The sequence below is a fragment of the Acanthisitta chloris genome, unplaced genomic scaffold, assembly GCF_000695815.1.
Source record: "Acanthisitta chloris isolate BGI_N310 unplaced genomic scaffold, ASM69581v1 scaffold1823, whole genome shotgun sequence".
Classification (NCBI taxonomy): Eukaryota; Metazoa; Chordata; class Aves; order Passeriformes; family Acanthisittidae; genus Acanthisitta; species Acanthisitta chloris.
In genome coordinates, this window is record NW_008666358.1 from 5,023 (window position 1) to 27,313 (window position 22,291).

The window sequence follows — 22,291 nt, forward strand, 5'->3', positions numbered from 1 at the left end:
CCCCTCAAAACCCAATCTATGAGTCCTTAGTAGGTAGCAGAGGATGAGGTCTGCTAATTCTAAAATGGAAAAGAGATGGTTTTCATCTCAAGAGGTAGCTCCTGCCATGAAAATTGTGACATAGAAGCCAGAAACAGTTGATCTGTTAACTGCAGTTACTATTCTACAGGACATTGTGTGTTTAGAAGTGATGTGTTTCTAACACAGTAAAAGAACTGTGTGTGTAGCACATGTAAAGAAATTTTAGTAACCTAACTGGCTTTATTAAAGCTTTTATTATCTTCTTTCTATATTTTTTTTAGTGTAAGTATGTCAAACTCATGTAATTTGAATAAGGGATTTGTGTCATAACTCACAAATAGCTTGAAAGCCTCTGAATATATATTGCCTACTCCCACAGCTGTAGTGTGCTGTGCCTGACCAGGAGATGTGTCTCAGGTGACATTTAATTCAAGCCTCAAAATGATTTTGACTGAGAAGCTGGAGGAAACTGCAATTTCCTCATTATTTTGTTTATTTTGTGACCTAAATAATGTTGCTGCAATTATTTGCATTCTTTCTGCTTTACTTTAAGCTACATGATTAACTAAAAGAAACAGGTAGAAGCGATGTAAGCCTAAGTTAACCAACAGCCTAACTGTAAGTAGTTACAACTAAGGGACTGTATTGGCTGATAGTTATCAACCTGTGTGAAAACACTAATCACAAGGGTGATTTTAAAGTCTTATGTTTCTGATTTGTCCCTTGGTTAAAATTAAATTACAGGCAGAAATGAGTAAAATGAGAAAGTATGAACCAAACTTCTTAAGTTACTAGTTATTAGGATTGTTTCATTCCTTATTTGTTTGCACCTGGGTGAGTTGCTTTGCATATACATTTTAACAAAACACAAAGTTTACTGCAACCACAAACATTTCTATTTCACTTAGACTGTTTTTAACCTATCTTGGATGTTATTTTCAAACTTAAATTTTAAAGCAATCCTGTTTTTTTCAAGGTAGGGTAATATGGAAAGTGCAACTACCTCTCTTCAGCTCTAGCACTGCCCATTGTACTTCAGGATTTCTGTCCTTTTCATCAGCAGATTGCTCTGTTCTGTTGCATTGTAGATTGATAATACTAGTGCATTCAGATCTTTAGTGCTCAACTGATGCTTACTGAACTAAATCTGAGTAACTTTCATTGCTGTCTAGGTCATGAAAGTCCTTTGCAATATTAAATAAAACTCATTGTAGGATAGTATACTTGGATACTTGATCAAGTTTTAAAGTCAGAATTATGTAATCAGCTGCTGGAAAGCATTATGTAGAAACCAGATCAGCAGTGGGACTTTCTGAATGACATCATGACTTAATCTAGGTTTAAGAAAAGCATTTATGTAAATGGCAACCACTTGTAATTCCAGATTGAGACCCCAATAACTTGGCTGGATGTAACTGTAACATGTCAGCATCAGTGAGAAAATCCCTTTTTTTACAGGAAACAACTGAAAATTGGAAAGTATATCCTGTTGTTAATGTGCTTCTTCCTTAGGTGTTTGACTTTGCCTGCTCTTCAGTTAGTTGTGAGCCTGTGTAAATCAGCTGGGCTGTGGTGCATGTTCTAGCATTGCAAATTTGCCCACAGTGAATGAAAGACCTTAAGTTATGGTGACTTGAGCCATCTTTTCTGCCTGAAGGGAGAAAGCAAAATTTAATTAGTTGTATTTTGTTGGTGTAATAACTTATTGAATAGTTTGAGAATGTAGGTGTGTGATATATACAGGGCACACAGTACGTGTTGTAATCCACATTGAATTTCTTACCTTGTTGTAATTCATATAAGTGAAATTTAATTAAATTTTTCACTTGTGGTTCATGTGCCATTAGGTACAAGTCTTGTTTGTCAGTACCATGGATAAAATGCTATTAATGAAATTGTTCTTGCATAGAAATGTCCAGGGTTTGTCTGCAGTACCTTGTTCTTCAGGAGCAGGTTCCTTTAATTGGTGAGGGGTTTTGCTTACATTGGTCAAAACTGCTTGCAAGATTGATTGCAGGAACTGTAATAGGGAGTACAGCCTCCTGGAGGACGGAGGGACTGTGAACAGTTCTTTTCTGTTTGGAAATGAGCCAAAAATAGCAGTGAGGACAGACAGTTGAATGGCTCTCTAAGAGGTTGTTACAATATACACGTTCTCCTTCTGTGTTGCTGCTTTTACTTCAGGTCATTTGTGAACTCTTAATGGGTGACTCCTACTTAAGTTGTATGAATTTTCAGGAAAGAAAGAAGTGGTTATCTTTTCTAACAGATTTCACAGACCTGCACTTTTTAAAGGCAGAAGAGCCTATGCTGGAGCTGGATGAGTAGCACATTTGGCTTTACCAAAGAGAACAGAGAGCTGGACATTTTACCCCTAATACTAGAGAATCTGGCTTTTTTTGGCCTGTGGGACCTAGGATCAGGTGGAGTTTGAGTTGAGGAAAATTTATGAACTATTAAAGAAGTGATAATTCTCATAACACACTTCTTACTCATCTAGGCTTACTGGAAAACTGTATTTTGAATTTAGTTAAAGCTGTCATGTGGCTTACCAGGGTCTCCTGATGGGTGCGAGATTTAAATAAATTGTAGTAAATGTTGCAGAGAAACTGCAACTGGGTTTTGTTTTCATTGGAGAAGAGAGATTATGGAAACCTAGAAGAATAAAAACCCAGGGAGAGAAACAGCATTTTGGTTATGATGTTTCAATGGAAGTCAAAGCTTCACACGTATGCTGCCTGCGAGTTTTTTTTCAACATAGCAATTACTAGTGGAAGCTCAAGAAATAAATGTATGCCTCTTCCCCTCACATTTTGGAAAAAAATGTGCACAGCAAATTGCAGATACCATACGTGTGTGCATTAAATGTAAGTGGTTGCATTGTATTATTCAGAACTGCTGTACTGGACAAACAGATTAGGTAAAGAAACTCCTTTTTGCCTGTTAAATTACTGTTTTGGAGTGAAGTTAGAAATGAAGTTTGAAACAGTTGCTGAGAAACAGGCCTCCTCCCCTGCAAAGTGCATAACTATGGATGCATAAACTTCTTATAATTGAATAAATGCCCTAACCACTGGACTACAGAACTGTACTTTGTCTGGCCCAGTGAGGCTTGTGCTCTTTACTGCACAGTAGCTTATACAGCTCATACACTAACACAAACCCACTGTTTCTCTCTTTCTAGGTGAGGTAAAAAATCCTTGCTCAAGCATTACACCTGTGGTTAAAACTTGTACTTCTGGATTTACTATTCTGTTTCATAGTACAAATTCCTGTGACATGCTTTATGGTAGATTGGTGTTGCACTGATTTGTACAAATGATCAGCCCATGCCACCTGTTCCTGATGATCATTTGAGGCTCAATGACATTATGCTAATGCTGACTAACGAATCTTAAGAAATGGAAATTAATCTGTTTAAAGGAGAAGGGAAAAAACTCCCCAATCCAGTTAAGTCTTCAATATTTAAAATAACTACACCATATATAAGATATATGTTATTTTCCCCCATTCTTTGCAGTGTTTTCTATTTATTTAGTTTCATGCTGTTTACTCTTTGCCCTTCAGAGTACAGGCAAGTGTGACTAGCTTGTGCCTTTTACTGATTTTCTCAGTGTTCATCTTTCTGTGATGTAACAGATTTAGGCCTAGGAAAGGGGCTGCCAATGGGGATAGTTTTAGTTTGTTTGGAGTGTTAGCTTCGTGGTACCCAAAGTGAAGGTGAGAAAACATCCTGAAAGTCTGGATGCTTCAAAGGCCTCTTGCTTGTATTGGTCAACCGTGAAATAAATGTACTGGGGATTTCTTTCCATTGTCTAGCAAATGAGGTTGAATCTGGTGATAGAATGGCCATCTGCATATGAAGGTATCTGTGTTCCTCTAATGTGGCATCTTTGTAGTAAAAGTGTGAATTGTCCTGATGGTTGGCCAGGAAGTTAATCCCACCAGAAAGGTGAGAGAGGAGCATAGAAAGAGAACATTTCTAACACCACTTTTGTTTTTCTTAAAACGCAGTTTAAAATGACAATGGAGGAGTGCTTTAAAGAGTTGCATTTTTCTGTCTTGCTTTTGAGTTAGTTCCATGTCAAAAAGTGATAGTAATTCCGACTGGGAAGTTGCGACTGTGTCTTCTGAAGTATGTTAGTGCTGCTAGAATCACGGGGTTAATGCATTAAGAGTTACTGGCTTGTGTCTTTAGAATGTGAGTTGCTCTTGGTAGTGCCTTAAATAAGGATCTGCTGTTTGCGAGTTCATGTACTGGTAAGAAAAAAGAAAAGGTTTGCTAAGAAAATCATAGTGGGGCAAAAATGTGAAATTTACAAAATTGATTTACTTCAGCATGTACTTATATTCATGTTCCTTCTCCTCTATTCCACAACATTAACTTGCAGTACACAACTGTTTTCCCAAGGATGGGCTGAGTGGAGTTTAAAGCTAAAAGTCAACATATTGTGTACCTGAATTTAAGTAACTTGTACTATGTTGTAAATATTTTCTTGCATATTTTTTCAAAGTCACCCTTCAGGGTGTTGTGTTATATTCATGCTTCAGGTATTAATGACATGAAATGTGTCATTAGGTTGCTAATTTATTACACGTGACAGATTTTGTGATACTTTGAACTTCACCTTGGTAAAGAAAATGATTTTGTCCAGATTTTGTATTGTGAAATTATGTTACTTGAAAGATTTTTTTCTTGGGAAGTGTTAAAACAAGATTGAAAGCAAAACTTTCAGGTCACCAATCTTCCAGAAATAATTGATGTTCCATACTAAGACAGACTCTAGTGGATCATCTTTTCCCAAATTAAGGAGTTAATTTGAAGTGAGGCAGCGCATCTGCTAGTATTAAGCCATGTGTTGTGTTATTTGCAGTCAAATGGAAGTGGGATAGCACCAAGGAAAAAAAAGGTTGGGAATGTGTTTTATTCTACCTAAGGCAGCTGCTCTGAGCAGTGACAATATTCCATAGATTTCCATAAGTACAGCTTTTTCTCTCTGGGTCGTAGTTGCCATACCAGGCACTGGGATAAGAAGGGTGAGTTTCTGGGGGAGATTTCTGCTGTTACAGATTAGACAGCAGTTATGCTGTCAGATATTTCAATATTTGAAAAAGGAAAGTATTTATCAGCCAGCTGTCACACTAATAACAGTAAAGCTTTGTTTGGGCTGTGACAGTGAAGACGTAAGAAGTGTAATGCTGCTCAGAGGAGGTTTCTCTATAGGGCTGGTTACTGGTTAGGAAATCCCTCATTCCCACATTTGTGGTTGCTTCAGTCTGTGAGCAGCAGAGTCTTTAGAAAAGATACCTTACAGTAGAGCCAGAATTTATATCTTTAGGTTTGAATCTCTCGTTGAAGAACTCATCATAGAACACTCACTGCTTTGCAAATCACAAATGCAGTACACTCATACAGACTTCAGTGTGTGTCACACCCTTCTCATTTGGGGTATTAAAGCTGTGGGGCTCTGTGTTTTCCATTATACTTGCTGTCAGGAAAATCTTAGCACAGTGCTAACGGAATGTGATAAAGTGTTGGATGGAAATGAAGCAGTCAGCAGTCTTGTTGACTATGGTCTGCACTGTCTGGTCTTTTTTGCAGTTGAGGATTTGCAGCATTTCAACATTGTTCTGCTTCTGCCACTGTTTATGATGGTGTTGTCATTTGTATAGGCCATATGAAGGTGCTTTTGGTCAACACTTTATCGCAAAGTTTTAGTGGTTCTTTTTTTCTTCCCCCCCCAACTCAGCTGAATTTTGAGAAGTAATTCGCTTTAGAGTATAGGTGTAAAGATTAATGCCCATTAAGTTATTTGCTAATTTTAATACAACTGGAGAATTTGCAGAGGATGAAAGTGTTGCAGTTTATTAATTTCTCTATGCATTTCCCATAACTTTAAAAGCTTTTCTTCCATTTCTGTCAGCTAATTTGAACTTCATGGCTATTCTTTTGTTGCTGTATAAAATGTTGTGTGGACACATCTGCTTAACCCATTGCTGTTCACTATGGAGGAGAACATCACAGCTGTTTGCATTATAATATCAGCTTCATCTTAACTTGTTTCCTGCTTTTTTTCAAACCGGTGGCATAGCCCTGATCACTGCTAGTTTTTGTCACCACTGCATTAAAAAATGCTCTTGTCCTTCAGCAGAAAGCTGCATAACTGACTGAGCTGAATGGTAACCTCAGAGGTGTGTGATGCAGTGTGCAGTGGCCATTCGTGTGTCTTACCCCCATGGTGCTGTGACAGCTCTGCATTGCACAGAGCAGACTTCATGCCTTAGTGCTCCAGGCCTGGTTGATTACTGTATAGTTGTCTGTATGATTTTGCACTTCTAAACTAGTTCATTTTACATAAATGTGCACATGGAAATTAAAGAATGGTTGATGTTTTATGTGTGTGTGGGTGAATTTTGTCTTTATTGTACATTCCACGTTAAGGAAAGAAACTGACTGTGATGTTCAACTTTTTCTAGAAAAAAGAATTGTTGGATTTTCATGCTGTGAATTTATTTCTGTGCCAAAAGTTTTGGCTAATGTGCTTCATTAATGAAATTTTTAACTTTTTTATTTCAGCAAAATTCCAGCATTTTTGAATGTGGTGGATATTGCTGGCCTTGTGAAAGGAGCCCACACTGGACAAGGCTTAGGAAATTCCTTCTTGTCTCACATTAATGCCTGTGATGGGATCTTTCATCTGATGCGTATGTAAACTTACCTGTTTTCTCTAGCTTAAGGACAGCATTATTATACTCTAATTATTAACCAGGGAGCAAATATCCATTACAATTTTAACATTTACTGTTCAATTTGAAGTCATCAGGTTTTGGTTTTTTCCAACCTAAACAATCCTCTTCCTCTGCTGTGTAACAGGTATGGCTTTCTTCCCTGGCATTGACTGAAGACTTAAAAAGAAACCAGGTTTTTGGAAATCTGCAGTAGTGCTTTGTTGTTCTCTTTTGTCAGCAGTGCATGGCAGTTTATTTGTTCAGTTTCACAAAGGAGGAGGAATGAAATGTGGTAACAGAAGGCTGAAATGGAAGTAGAAAATGAAAATATGGAGTTAGTGGCAGACTCTAGGATTCTGTTTCTCACAGGGCAGATCTCACTTCTTTCCCTTTCCTGATCTCTGTGTGACTTATATTGAGTCTTGAATACTCCCCTGCTCCTCCCCACCATGTGGATTCTGAACACTTCTCAGTTAGACCAAGGCTTTTGATTCCCTTTCATCACCTATTAGCACAATGCAGAACTGGCCTTCAGAGTCATATTAACAGTACTTGCAAACTTGGCACTTAAAATCTTGTTGAAAGTGTGTATTGGTTTGCAAAATGCACTTGAAGTGTTGAGAAAAGTTTCTGGTCAGAAAAGATCAAGTTTAATATTTCTGCAAATTTGAGGAAACTGGACACTTGTTGTCTTGATTAGTAATTATTAAACAGTGAGTGATGAAACAATAGAACAATATAAACCAAAAAAATAGATCCAATAGATTGGAACAAGAACTTCTGTGGGCAGGGTGTTTCTGAAACACAATCAGTATGAGTATAGTAATATATGGGTGTAATTTAAATATTTGTAACTACCCAGTAGCTATTCCTACAGTAACACTTGACAAATGGGGAGGTGGAGATGAGTTTCCTCAGATTCATTGCTAGCCTGGGATTGATACTGTTTTGCTAGGTGTCAGTTGAGAACAAGTGATAAACTCTTTATACTTGCTCTGATACTTGTATCTTAAATGCTTGTTAAGGAACAGATTGATGTAATAGCCCGTGGAGAAGATGCTGTTTAATCTATGTGTTGAATAATCCTAAGTGTTTTGTTCAGGTAGGTATTTTAAGGGACAACACCATTTGTATTTTCCTTTGGGCACTGCAAGCCGAATGAGACTGTTGTTGTGGTTTTTTTAACCATCTGGATGCTTACTTTGTATCTATTTCTTCTACTCTAGTCTTGCATTTGCTTGTTACATGTTTCACTTCCCTTCAAGGATTCTGAAGTGTGATGGCTGTGAAATAATTTGTTCCTGTTTTTTTTCCTCGGGAACAAAAAATATAATGGAAGCACTTTTAAAGTAGCGCTTTCTTTTTGTTTTTATAATCTTAAACTTGCCTCTTATACTGCTTGCTAGATATTTTAGCTGGAATGCAAGCTACTGATGAACTGAAGTAGAAATTGTGTGTGTTGATTGCCTAATAAACACAAAGGTCTTTAAATATATTACAAAGGGGTATTAGTAATAAAGCTAATGCAAAATGTTGTGGTTGAAAGATACAGAATTACTTCCCCCCCATAAAATGCATAGTAGTTCTACTTTCCCCAAAATACCATAAAAATGAAGATTTGGCACTAAAAACTAGCAATAGGCCTCAGGTAAATAAATTTTTTAACAGGAATTCATTAGTTACATAGCACAAACTAGTTAAAACCTGTAACTCACTGAAGTTTTCAACATGCCATCTTAGCTTATAATATAAAAATATATTAAGTCAAAATTGTTTTCTGTGGGTCTGTGTCATGCCTGGAGCTCTGAGATTATAGAAACTATCTAAACTGCTTTTGTAAATCCTTAAACTTTCCAGATCCTGAGAGGATGAAGCTTCTTTGTTGCCTTTGTTCTTAATGGGTCCAGGTTTTTAATGCACTGTATGTCTTTGGGAACCAGTGCCCTGAAATCAGCTCTCAGTTTTCAGCCTGGCAGGTAGGCACCGAATCTCTGCAGCCACATAGAAACTGCCTTAAAAGGAACCTAGGCAGGCTCTCCTGTTCCGAGGGAATAGGGCACTGCAAGGTGGGGTTTATATGCCACTAAGCTGGAAGGGAGGTGTTGCTGAAGATGAAGTGAAGATGAGAATGATAAAATGCTCCTAAGAAGAGCTGTACTAGGAAGTGATCAGGAGCCTGCATTTTCAAAGCACGAAAAATGTGGTGTTTGTTTTCACTAATGTTTTGATTTGACCTGGAACAAATTTTCGCCTTTGCTCCATGTCTTTATGCTGTTATGCTATGCACTATTGCTGCGCAGGGTGATGGCTTGCATGGGAAGCAGAGTCCTTTGGAGAATTGCTCTTTTTCCTTATTTAGGGATGCCAGGCAGGAAGCTGGAAGCAGGTCATTGTGGGGTTCGTGCTGCAGACTCTAGGTCTGCATGCCTGAGTATATTGATGAAAAGCTTGTTAGGCTCAGACTTAGTTTGGTTCAGTTGGTATTTTTGCAGAAAATTCTTCGAGAATTAACTCAAGTTGTAGTAATTATGGTAATGATAGGCAAGAAAGTGGCTAGCTAGGAATGGAGAGCTTTTCTTGAGTGTGGTGAGACAAACTTTGGGTGTCTCACCAAAGGGATTTTATAGTCCTAAGCTAGGGGTTTTGATCCTGCTTTCTTTATTCATTGAGGATGTGTTGAATTGTGTTTTCTTTAGGACAGAGGGTTTAGTTGTGTTTTTTTTACTGGTATTTAAGCTAAACATTTTGATCTCCATACACTTAAAAAGATCTAGGGATATAATTTACTTCTGGCCAAATCCAATTATGCAAACCTCAGACAGATATATTTGCTTATGTATTGGCTGAGTGAATAGGGAGTTTCATTTTAAAAAGGTTGTCTGTCCTGGGCACTGATGTCTACAGCATTAGCACCTGGCACATGCTTAAAGGTAGTTACAGCTTTGTTAATCTTCCAGTTTCACTGTTTAATTTGAAACATTTCTGACAGTTCTGTTTTCTCTGTTTCAGGTGTGTCAGGGTTTTAACTGAGGCAGCAATGTTTCTGTGGTGACTGAAGGCTGTTTGAAGGTTGTGATAGTGTTTCTTCTGAAGTTGCATGGCTTTAACCACCTTTCAACTTTTATGGCAGATCAGTCACAAGTGCTTGTAGAAAATTGCTTTCTTTGTATGGTGAACTATAAATGGCAACCTTGTTACAAGTGTAAATTTACAAATTACTCTTAAACAAAGCTTCAGTGGAGAGAATGGTAGATGTCAGTATTTAGTCCCTGCTATAGCTCTGTTGAGTTTTTGAGTGTACTGGATGTTAAACAGCCAGAGCTCTTCATGTTTCTAAGTTTTTCTTCCCGCTGATATCCTGCAGTCCTAGTTTTCTAGAAAATATGTTCCACGTTTTTCTCCTATTTTTAGTTTCTTTAATGAAATCCAGTCTTTCTCTTCAAAGTTAAAGAAATTGGGAGGAAATTTGTCCGTAAAATACTTTGCTATCAAACGTTCCATTTTAATGACTAAAAACCATTAAGGTTGGATACCTGATGTTTGAAGTAGGGCAGGCAACACTGGCTTTTATGGAAGAGCTCACCTGTGTGCCATCACCTGGTGTCTGAGTCCTGCAGAGGAACACACGAGCTGCCTGCGGTGACATGGTGCTGGGGAGTGCAGGCACGTAGGGGTGGGAAGCTCCTGCTTTGCCCCTCTGCCTGGAAGTGTGTTTTGACTTCTCAGCAGAGGAGCCATAGCTGCCTTTTAGCAGCAGGATGGGGAGTTTGGTAACTGATAATCCGTGAAATCTTGTTCTTTGTGATAAGAGTGAAAGAACCATGAAGCTAGGTAAACATCCCCTGCGGTCTCATAGAAGTGACTGGTGTGACCAATGTGAATTGGTTCCTAGAAAGCTTTAATTGCTTTTACTCCAGTTTTATGTCTGTTCAAACCTTTAGTATACCCCTTGGGTCTGCCTCCTTCAGGGTTTTAGGTAACTTCTAAACATGTTTGTCATAGCTTAAAGCTTGGATAGATATGAATTTTGTCAGCTGAGCATAGTTTCTTCTTGTTTGAAATAAACTAATCAAAACTGAGTTTGACAACATGAGTATTGAAAATCAAGTTGACTCCTTTTGTTTTAACATCATGAGGGTGAATGGGAACTCACAGCAATCCTGCCAGTGTTTTGATTTGCCTGTAAAAATCAGTGATGATAACCAAATTATTTAACTGAATAAGATACATCCTCTTTTTTGACTTCATTTTTTGACTTTCTATATATAGAAAGATGCTAATCATTCTGTAGCTTTTATATACTGAGGCATGATGGGTTTTTTTCCCCATATTCTCTAAGAAGAAGTCATACTTGCTGATTGCTGCTCCTGGAATCTGACTGTTACAGAGAGGAGGCATATGAGGATATCACTTAGCCACACTCCACTGCACTAACATTTCAGTGAACAAAGTATGAGTTACATCTCATCCCTTCAGCATGTGTGTTCTGTGCATTGGGAGTCACAGTGGCTCTGTTTATGCAGCTGTAACTTGACTGTGTCACTTTTAATATCTGAAGCTGTTTTTTCATCTTTGTAATGTGCTAAAATTCACCCTGAAATGATGCAAACGTAGCTACCTTACAACAATTTGATTTGCAGCATATACTACGTTTTTGTTTTATATTGCTAAATGTAATTGCAGCTGGTTTATAAAATGGTTACTCGTTTAGAAATACAAACCTTTCACTGCTAAGCTGCCGAAGCTTAAAATCAGTTTGCACGTATTAAACTTGTTTGTGTTACTCAGTCAAGATGTATTGCTGTATGCTATTGAGTATAGAGGATAATTCTTACTGAGATTTTTTGCTTCCTTCTTATTTGTTGTTAGAGCAGCTAAATTAAAGTATTTGGAGTAGCTTACAGTTCAGCTGAACTTTCAGTTGGCTTTCAGTGACTTGTGCATATTAAATCCAGAAATTGTGACAGCTTTCAAATTAAAGCTGCAGTTGTGAGTGTGTATTAATCTAATGCTGGGGGGAGGGGGTTGGTTGTTTGAGGTTTTTGTTTGTTTGGGGGTTTTTGGTCAAATACTGTACAGTATTTTGTTTCTGGGGAAAGGCTTTGCATAGGAGATTTTTGTGATCACAAAGTTGGGAAAATGACATTCCTCTACTCCTTTTTAGCAAAATCATCACCAAAAGTGAAACAATTTGCATCAGCAAGACTATTTTTGCAATTGTATGTTGCAATTTCAGAATATCAGGTCACAGAAAAAACCAAACTTGGGGTACTTTGTCTTAGGCCATGTGTTACCTGTCTTTGAATTTTACTTGCCTCCTTGAAAGGGAAGGGAGGCTAATAAAGATATTTATGGAGTTGCATACAAATTTGCTTATCATTAGTTTTTCCTCATAAAAATAAAATACCTTTGTTGCAGGAGAGGAGGACTTTTCAGAGGCTGCTTAGCTACTTCAGAGCTTTTGTTCATGTAGATCTCCTCTCCCTTACAGCAGTTTTGTACCTGCAAGCAGACACAGAATGCACGTGTAGTGAATGACCACTGGCGGAATCTAATAATTGGGCCTTTGCAACCCTCTTGATAGTGTCAAAAAAAGTCAGCAGGCTTTTTTTGCTCAGAAATAGTGTTGGTAGAGACAAGAAATGTTCATACAGGCAGCTGCTCGAAGAGCTTCTTGAGAAAGAACCATGTAGGATTGGAGTAAGCATTTGTGCAGCAATCAGCAGCAGAGACTGGATGCAAAGGAGATAGGAAGTAGAGCTAGTATGAGCTGGAACAGCATCGCAGTGACTCGTCTTTCTCGTGTGCCTACTGTTCTATGCAATAGCATGGGAAGAGAGCTGGTGTAAAGGCTGATCTCAGAAGCAGTTGTCTGTCAAGGTAGTCTACTTAGTAGAAGCATCTGAAGAGCAAAAAAGAATTTTGTGTGTGTTTTAGATAGTAGTACATTTTTGTCCTAAATGTTGATAGTAGTATTAAAGGACCAGGATGTGATTCTTGGGAATCTTCTGACATGCAGTTTCAACAGTGCTACCTTGAAACCTAAACCTGTGAGAGGGAGGAAGATGTTTTCTGCACCAACATCCTGTTTGATAGATCAGTGTAGAATCAACTAGCTTAATTTGACCAGCTGTGGAAAACTTAACTAATCAGATTTTTCACGTAGATAAAGAAGATTAATACAGGAAGAACATTAACCTCCTAACCTAAAAGTTTGCAAAGAATTTTACAAGACCTGTCCTCATTCTTACTTGAATAAAGTATTAGTGTGTGTGAGATCTAGGAAATTCACATCGTAAACTCATCCTCATCTCTTGTTTTACTGCTGGTGTATCCTTCCTTTTGGTGTGCCTTTATCAACAACATTTACAGGTTTGTACCTCAAAACTGTTTGCAGTATGTTGTTTGCAGCTTTGTCTCCCACAGAGGAGTGAATTTGTTTCCTTGGGCGCGTGGGTGCAGACTGGAAGAGGTGCTGGAAAATTGTCATCACGCTAGTGAGTTAGCCTTGGTCTTTATCGAACAGTAAATTACATTGTGAGACTGAGTGAAAGTGATACCTGAGCTTTAATCCATATTCCTCTCTGAGGCCAGATTGCTACAGTTTAAAGCACAATAAACTCCAATAAGGGTTTAAATAGGCTTCATTCTCAAGTTTCTCACAAGTAATTGTTCCAAGAGCTGAATAAGCCTCCCCAAATACATGGATATTAGGAACAAAAATTTGTGTATTGCAGAGTAGTATAATTTTAATTCCTGATAATTAAATAAGTGCCTGTGAAGGATATACTTTACTTTTTCAGAAGTGACGAGAGCTGTGACTGTTGTAACATTTGGGTCCTAATCAAACACTCCAAAGTTTGTTTGATGTTGAGGTTGCCTCTTCATGTCACAAGTTGAATTTTGATCATGTAGTACCTAGGAAGTTTCTTTTCAGTCTCAAATATTGTGAGGTCTGTAATTTCAGTTAATTGCTTATTCTCATTAAGAAGGAAAATTATTGTTCTTGCATTCTTCTCTAGTCTTTATTGTGTTTGCTTGTAAGTCTCATGCTAATTGTAGTTACAATGGATTTTGGAGCTCACTTTGTCATTTGTCTTTAGCATAATATCCTGTGCCTCTCTATGTCCAGTTTCTTTTTTGTATCAGAACAGATGAAAACATAAAAATTTCTAGTCTAAAGGCCACCACCCTTGCTAGAGTAGCAGCATCTAATGCCATTCTATTTATGGATGGAACTTGTTAAGTTTCCTCAGCAGGGACTTAAAGCTATGACCTCGTAGGCCAGAAACAGGAGAGCTACCTACTGAGCTACAAGGGCAATCTCTCAATTCTAAAGAATACATAGAAAATTTCTAATATACTGTACTGTGAGTCATAAAGTATTTGACCAGTAAACCCACCCCCCTCCCCTGAGAATAAAGACCAGGCAGGCTGCCTTTACTGAGTCATTGCTATTATTTGACCCACAACTACTTCTGTTATAGTTCTTTGTGTGATTTGGCAGTGCATAATTGCTATTTAGGCAATACAGATGAGATTTTCTCTGTAATACTTGAAAGAAATTGTTGATGTGTGATAGCATTGAGGTGTTCAGGTGACTGTTTATGAGTGGTGTCTTTACTGATGGGTGTGCTGACTTTTGAAAGACAGCGATAGTTTAATACTTTGTTAGTAATTTTTTTTTTTGCTGTGATGTGGACTTCTTTGAAAGCTTAAAGGAAAAAATACTGCAGATTGAGGACTTTTTTTGTGTCTTGTTTTATTTTGGTTTGTGTTTTTTGCTAAGTTTAAATGTGAAAGCCTGTTTTCCTTTGGTGGGAGGAAGGCCACCTCAGTAAAGGTGAAACAACTATAGTTTGCAAGACTTCTGGAATGGAAAATTGTAAGTGGCTGACTGTTTCACTTTAATTAGCTGCAGTGATTGTATCAGAAAGGTGACTGGTCTGTAAACTGAGAATTTTGTAGCATCTCTTTCAGTAAGTTGCTTTCTCAAAAGAGGATTCCTGAAAAGATACAGGGAGTTAATTGAGTGGGGTTTTTTTGTTGGGGTCGTTTGCTTTTTTTTTAAGATGCAAAGTTTTAAGGAAAACTTTGAAATTGGTTCTTAGAAGCACTTTTGTTTCCCAGTTTAAACATAGATGGCTATGCTTCCTAACACAGCTGAGGGCATGGGTCTGTGTTGGGTTTGTAAACAGCAGTAGGAGTTAACTGTTGGTGCTCAGGAGCTCTTTATTGCTGTCCCTCATTGCTCCAGAGTGCAGTATGTCAAGTGAGTGTGCAAGTGTGTCAATATCTAATGAGCTGGTGTAATTATTTCTGGGGCTGGTGTGACTCCATGTTAAAATAGGCAAAGACTAGTTGCATCATCTGTGGGAGTGGTAGTCTCCAGGTGATGGATGCTTTGGCTCCTGCTAGAGGTACAGGTAGTGTAGCTTCTAGTGCCTCGAGGTGAGGAACCAAGTTACTCTGAAAAAATTTCTATTCCCCTCTTTAAATAGGAACTAAGGTCCAAGATTTTTATGTAAAAGATCTCGAAAGACAGTAATCTGGTTGAAGAAGGGATAAAATACATCTGAGGTGCCAGTGAAGAAGAGCAGAGCTCCTTTGTGCTGGCTTATTTTATTTTATTAGAAAGAACTTTGTCATGGTTTTGTGCTCAATTCATATTCCTTAAACATGTGCACACATCACTGGACACATGTTCATTGTATTTATGTTTGTAGTAAGCTTTATGCTTGCAAGTTATTTTGAATACGCCATATCTTTAGCTGGGTCTTCTGGCCCTCAAAATGTATGAGTTAAATTCTCCCTAATCATCTGGATTTCTTGTGTTGGTATTTCCGTGATGTACATATGTGATTGCTGAACAGTGGAGCAAATGCTTCAAATGAAGACCAGGAAGAACCTGGCTTTGGGTTTCTTATTCTGACTATGAGTTACTTGTCCTAGACAAAATTAAAAAAGCTCATAGCTTAGTTAAGATACGCTGTTGTAAGACAATTAAATACACCTCCTTTTTGTTGTGTGTCAAGCAAATCTGTCTGAGATCCTTGGAGTGTCAGTTTAGAGTTTCTTCCTTTGTCTAAGGGAGTCTAGAGGTGGTTTAATAAACTGACAGAAAAACCTCTGGTTCAGTTTACTTTCAGGATTGCTATTTATTTGAGTAGGTTTGGTTTCCACAGTGACCAAAATACCGCTTTTAGAAAAACAGGTGTCTGTCCCTTCCCTGTCATACTTTGTGCCAGACTTGTACACTGGATAAGGATGTCTTCTGCTAGCTGAAGGAGCTCTGAACTCTGATACCTTTGCTCGTCTATATGCTGCCACTTTCTCCTGTGCTGCTGGAACTGATTGTGGACCCAAGTAGTATAAGAGTTTTTTTTTCGAGAGAGGTTTTTAAAAATAACCATATTCTTCTTGCTGTGTTATTTAAAAACTAGGTCATTCCTCTAATCAGGTTTAACATGTAATGCAGCAAACAGTCATGCTGTTCTAGCTGAGGGAGCATTAAACTCAGATGGTAAATCGAAAAATGTTTGTAAAAAGGCAGCCAGAGGAAATACCTGATGCCAGTTGCATCTTTTTGGTTTTTTGCCCCCTCCCCTTTTTATTTATTTCCAAGTCTGCAAGACGTAGAGCTGTTTTCTTTCAAAGCTTGCTTGTCATCCACTGGAGTCTGGGCACATCTAGTTTTCTGATGACTGTTATTTAGTACTGAGATGCTAGTGAGACGCTGGGTTTGGTTGCAGATGTGCCTTTATGCTGTAGTATTGATGTGGAAATCTGCTGACTTCTTTTGGTGAGTCTTCAACAAAGATAGTTGGTATTTTTTCAATATGCTTCCCAAACTTTCTCTTCCACCCTGATCAAGGCCAGCTTCACATTGGCTGCAGATGAAGTTTTGCTGTTCTACTTGGGTTTACAGATGATCGTTTATTAAATAATCTGTTATCAGTGGCAGAAATTCTCATGCCCTGTTCTGTTTGGAACTTGTCACTTTTGCTCCTCTCAGGTACCTCACAACTATTTTTCAGTCTATTTCAGGATATATTGTTACCATGAAATCCTGAGCGGAAGAACAGAATTACATTGGGTTAAATTTAAGTGCTGAATGTTTGTCAGCAGAAGGTTGCAAGAGCTGCTTTGAAAACTGTTGTTTTAGCACTGATGCCAAGGGGTCTCTAGCCTCAAACAACACCCTGAAGCCTCAGTGCCTGGAGACAGTTAACAAGATACATGAATTATCAACCCAACCATTTCTTCTTGTGGAATACCTCAGGCATACTACTTTTGGTTCTTACTTTGAGTTTTGCAGTTAAAGTGGAACTTCACCTGTTGTTGAATGTAACAGCAAGAAGGTTCTTCATAGCCTCAATGTTTATCCTTAGATATGCAGTTAATTTTCCATGTATTCAAGCATTACGTGGTTTATTTCTGTTGCAGTTAGTTTAAAAGACTTTCCTTGCCCTTCTCTGTGCCTTCGTCTTTTGCCCCCCCACATCATCATACAGGTTTTTCTCCCAGGAAGGATCATGGCAGATAAGCTGCTGTACCTCAAGCTCACTTTGCTAGTTAAACTTTTAAAATATGTTTGAGCACAGGTTTGCGTTTCAGTACTTACTGAGATAGCTGTTACTGAGATAACAGTTCTTGATGCTTATTGAATATTTTTTATGCACTCAGCTTTGGTAATTTGATGTGAAAATTGATGTCTCCAGACTAAATAGCAGTAGGAATTGGGAAGTCAAGTGTGTGTGAAAGAGTTGCAGAAGGGGGGAAATGCAGACCTAGGGGAATGTAGGCTACCTCAGAGGGGTTGCTTGCTTTCAGAGAAAATCTGGAAAGCAGCATAGGGAATCTGAAAGATTAGGCAGTCCAAGTCTCTGGGTTGGGCTGAAGTGTCATAAAACAAAAGAATGAATCCAGTGAACATCACCATTGAAGTTGTGTGTGTATGTGTATATATAATTGTGTAGTGCACAAGATAAGAAATATTGACGTGTCATATTTTTTAATTGTTAGGGATGGCATGGTAAAATTGCCATGCAGAGGAAAAAGTCTAATATCTTGGTTATATGAGTTTAATCTATCCAAAACAGCAAACACTAAAATGTTTTAATCATAAAAAAAGAGATTATTTCATAGTTTAATTACAAGGCTGAACATAAAAATTGTTTTGGTATGCTTATTGCATTTTTGTCTTCTCAATTTACCTTCCAGTTTGTTTTAAAATGTAACTAAATCAGTCAATACCACTCTAAGTTATTTTGGTTTGTTTTTAAAATTTTAATCTGAATATCTCTCTGTTGATGCTGTCCTTTATTTTGCTTGGAAGTCTTTTGTACTTGAATGCAAATGTGAAGTATTATTCTGCATTCTGTGTAGTGTAGATGTTTTAATTATTCTTTTTTTATAACTCCCTGTGCCCAAAGAAAACACAACTGTTCACTAGATTGTGCAATATTTAGGAAAAAACCTGTCATTTCTGCAGTGCCACTCTTGGCCCAAAACTGCATTAAGCAACAACTGAAACACATCACTCTTTCAGTTGGTTTTAAGACCTGAAAATAGAAATTTCCTTCCAACGGTGCTGCAATATTCAGCTATTGTTTGAGATGGATATAGAAAAGTCAGTCAGCAAGAAAATATAAAATTTCTTGTCTTAAATTGATTTCATTTATGTATACAAAGTGCAGCTTAAATACTGAATGCTTTGTGCAATTACAAAACGTCGTGAGTATAGGCAGAGCTCAAGTCAGTGGGATCCAGAGCCTTGCCTCAGTTTCTGCTTTTATCAAAATAGCAGATAATTTTCCCTGAGCCATAGTTCATCTTTGTAGTTAGTATGTTGAGCTTTTATTTGTAGAGATTGTTTAGTCATTATGATAAAACATATTATAAAAACTCTGATAATGAAGAGTTAAAAAGCTCTCAGTGTTTTCTTTTTGTAAGCCACCTGTTGCCTTAGATGCATAAGTATATAAATTCGAACAAAGTGCTCATCACTTGTCAGCCATCAGTGGCAGCATAAAAATTACTTGTGGTGCTTGCTTTGCAAGAAGTTCTTTTGTGTTTGTGACATCAGCTTTGTTTTATACAATTAAAGTATTACACGCTAGAATAATCTAAATTGCAACCACTAAATGGTGATGTAGTTCTTTTTTCATAGAGCTGAATTTGTTTACTGGTTGTATACAGCTATTGACTACTGTTTAACATGACATGTCCCTTTTGCCTTGAGCAATCTTTGGAAAAGGTGTTTTTTTGTGTCCTGTTCTTATCTCCCACCCCCTCCATTCCTCCTCCCTTCTCTATTATGGAAAGCTTTTCTCATACTTTTTTTAACAAGTAGATAAAAATACATGTTAGGCTTCAGTATATTTTTTTTTTCCAACTAGCAAATTAATGGCACATGATGATATTGCAACAGAGAAAAAAGTCTTGCAGTGAAGTGATCTGGACTGCAGGAGATGTTTTGTTCCATATGAACACATTTTGACATGAACAGAATAGTTTTAGTTTGCAAGGTTTAAAATAAAACCAAAAAGCAAACCACATTTTTCTGATTCTGACCTTACTGTACTAATGACTATACAGACACCTACTGAATGGCTTTCTCTGTTGGAAATACCTAATCTGTGATGCTTTGTTCCTCTGTTATTGCTGTGTTTTTCTTATATTTGCATGTCTTTCCAATTCAAAATGAATGGGAAGAATTTGCATGTGCCTGGGTTATGATTTCTTAATGTTAAGTTGTTTTCCTTGGCTTAAAGCAGCTATTCAGCGATAGAGAAATTAATGGAAAATCTGCTGTCCCTTCCTTAAATTCTGTAGTGTTGAATAAAAGGTGATTTTTGTGGAAAGTTCAGTCAAGTAGGTAAAATTAGAATATTTTTTTGTCTGTTGGTTGTGTTAAGTATGCAATAGGCCTGTCTTGTTCCAATAGCCTTAGGAAAGGCTTAACATCACTTCTGAATTTCCATACACTTCAAACTATGTGAGGCATAGCTCCCATTTGAAGAAATTAGGCTATATCTAAGCTACATTATAGCTGATTTTTATATTAAATTGCTCTCTCTTTTCTAAGGAATAATAACAACTGTGTAATTCCATACTAATTTGTGTGCAGGAGTTCCTGACTCTACTGAATCTGTGATAAAATCTCTGTGGCTGCATACTAGTCCTGGAGCATTAAGGGCTGCCTTGAGCAGTCAGCTCTCCTCCTTCGGCCAGCAGAACTGGGACAGGATCCTTTCACATCGGTCTAGTCACTTACCCTTCTGAGGAATACTGCAAGTTAGAAATTTAGAGAAAAATGAAGTCAAAAGTAGTTTGCAGTCAAATAATGATTACAGCACTGTTCCAACAGTAATCTTGTAGGAACGGGATATGAAAAGGATAGAAATGAAAGCTATAGACCATGCAAAACAGTATTACAAATGCAGCTGTACTCATATAGTCTCTTTCCATACATTGGCTTTCATAAGAATATGATTCTGTTAAAACTGATAAACCTGGTAAACAACATTCACTTTATTAAGATATTTCTATTTTATTAGCCCAACATCATTCTAAGCTGCTAACTGGTAAATTACTGATTCTTGCTCTCATCCTTTCACATGTTTTCCTGTTATCATTTCTTATGGAATGTGGATGTAAGCAAGTAGGTAGAGAGAACAAAAATGACCTTTTAAAGTACTTCTGTATTCTTTCCAAGAGTGCAGTTCTTTTATTTACTCATACTGTGTTTGTGTTTAAAATTCCATGAACTGCAGTCAAGTTCTGCTCAGTGTGAATAAAGCTGGCTTGGTCCCAACCTGAACTAATCAGTATATATTTATAAAAACCAAAAAATGAATAACCTCCCCTCTTCTGTATTGATAACGTTTGCAGACTGATATTAATGGGACTCTGCCACATAGAATGAACAATTTAGTGTATGAGTTAATTGATCATTTACAAATTCACATTCTTCTTGTGAGGAGAGAGAGAGAGATAATGTTTCCTTGTAGTTGGTTTGTCCCATAGTGAAATAAAATAACACTGGTATGCTTGTTTAAATTTAATTTTTCCCTCTCTGTATGTTTTCACTGTGAGTAGTTTTGAGTATTAATGGATGCAGTTGCACTCTTTGAGTAGATAATTGGGGGGTGTCACTGTGTGCATATACTTTCCTTTATGCAGAAGTGTTGTAGTGTCACTGTTGGACTCGCTTTGGCCATTGTTAGAGCTGCAGAGTGCAGTGTGAACACTCCTAGCACAGCAAAGGTACCTTGGCTACTCAACTTTTCAGTTGTCTTGCTCATGAAACCTCAGCAGGGTTTCATACATTAACAGAAGGGAAGACATTCAGAATTGTTTGATTGTGTTTTAATGAGGCCCTATACTTTAAAAACAAGTGATAGATGTTATTAAGTTTTCATTTGCTTCCCATGTGGTCAGTGTAATATTGTCATGCTAGGATATTTTGACTACCTCATTTGAGCATTGCTGTTGAATAATATGATGGACTAGACACTTTTAAAGGTAAATACGTAGTAATTCTGGTCTTCCTGATCAGCTACCATTTCAGACAAATGTTTCACAGCTTTTCCTTCTCTTGCTGTAGATGGGAATGTGCAGCTTGCTGTTTTATAAGTTAAGGAAACCAATTAAGTTCAGGAGCATAGTGTGTAGTGGTGAGGTCTGGGTAGGTGCACTGTGGTTCTTATCCTCTTGCCACACAGATGTGTCTGTATCCCCCAGAGTGAGGGGTGATGGTGAACGAGCCTGTTCCTGTCTGTACTGCACTTGGTCCTTGTTGCTGCAAACTAGATGGCTTCCTTGGGTTCAGCTCTGTTCTTGTGTGTCAGGAATATGTTGGGCCATGTATGGGAGAGGGAACGTGGGAGTCTCAGGAAGGATGATGCTAGGAGCCCACAGGGATGTCAGACACTACCTGCCTGGAAAGTACCTTCCGGCTGCCCAAACTGCCTGTGCATACTGACAGGTTGTTCCAGACTGCAGTTGCTTCCAGTTTGTCTTCCTTCAGAGAGCGACTCTTTGTTAGGAACTGCAGTGAAAAGACAAGTTGTAACAGATTCACAGTGAAGGAGGGGAAATTTAGGTTTGATATTAGGAAGATGTCTTTTCCTGTGAGGGTGGTGAGACACTGGCACAGGTTGCCCAGGGAAGTAGTGGCTGCCCCAACCCTGGCAGTGTTCAAAGCCAGGTTGGATGAGGCCTTGAGCAACCTGGTCTGGTGGGAGGTGTCCCTGCCCAGGGCAGGGGTTTGGGACTAGATGATCTGTAAGGTCCATTCCAACCCTGAAAATTCTATGATTCTATGGTTGTGTGTTGCAGTCACCCAAGGAGTCCTTGCTTCTTCACGTCCCTTCATCTGGTTCTCATAAGCAACATGCAAATTCCCTCCCTGCTGGAGAGAAATGCTGCCTTTGTCAGCTAAAAACCACAAGTTCTCTCATCTCTTTCTGTTTATGGATTTTTTTTTCTCAAAATGCCTTTGCACGTGGTTTGCTGGTTTGAGGTCTTTTCCCTA

At 38.0% G+C, this 22,291-nt stretch overlaps 1 protein-coding gene across 1 annotated transcript in view; it reads left to right on the forward strand.

Annotated features, from left to right (window-relative positions):
* The window catches only part of OLA1 (Obg-like ATPase 1), a 98,591-nt gene that overhangs the window by 4,967 nt on the left and 71,333 nt on the right, over nucleotides 1-22,291 (forward strand). The window contains exon 3 of the mRNA XM_009072067.1: nucleotides 6,599-6,726. Within this exon, the coding sequence (XP_009070315.1) occupies nucleotides 6,599-6,726 (128 nt within the window). The remainder of the gene's footprint in view (nucleotides 1-6,598; nucleotides 6,727-22,291) is intronic.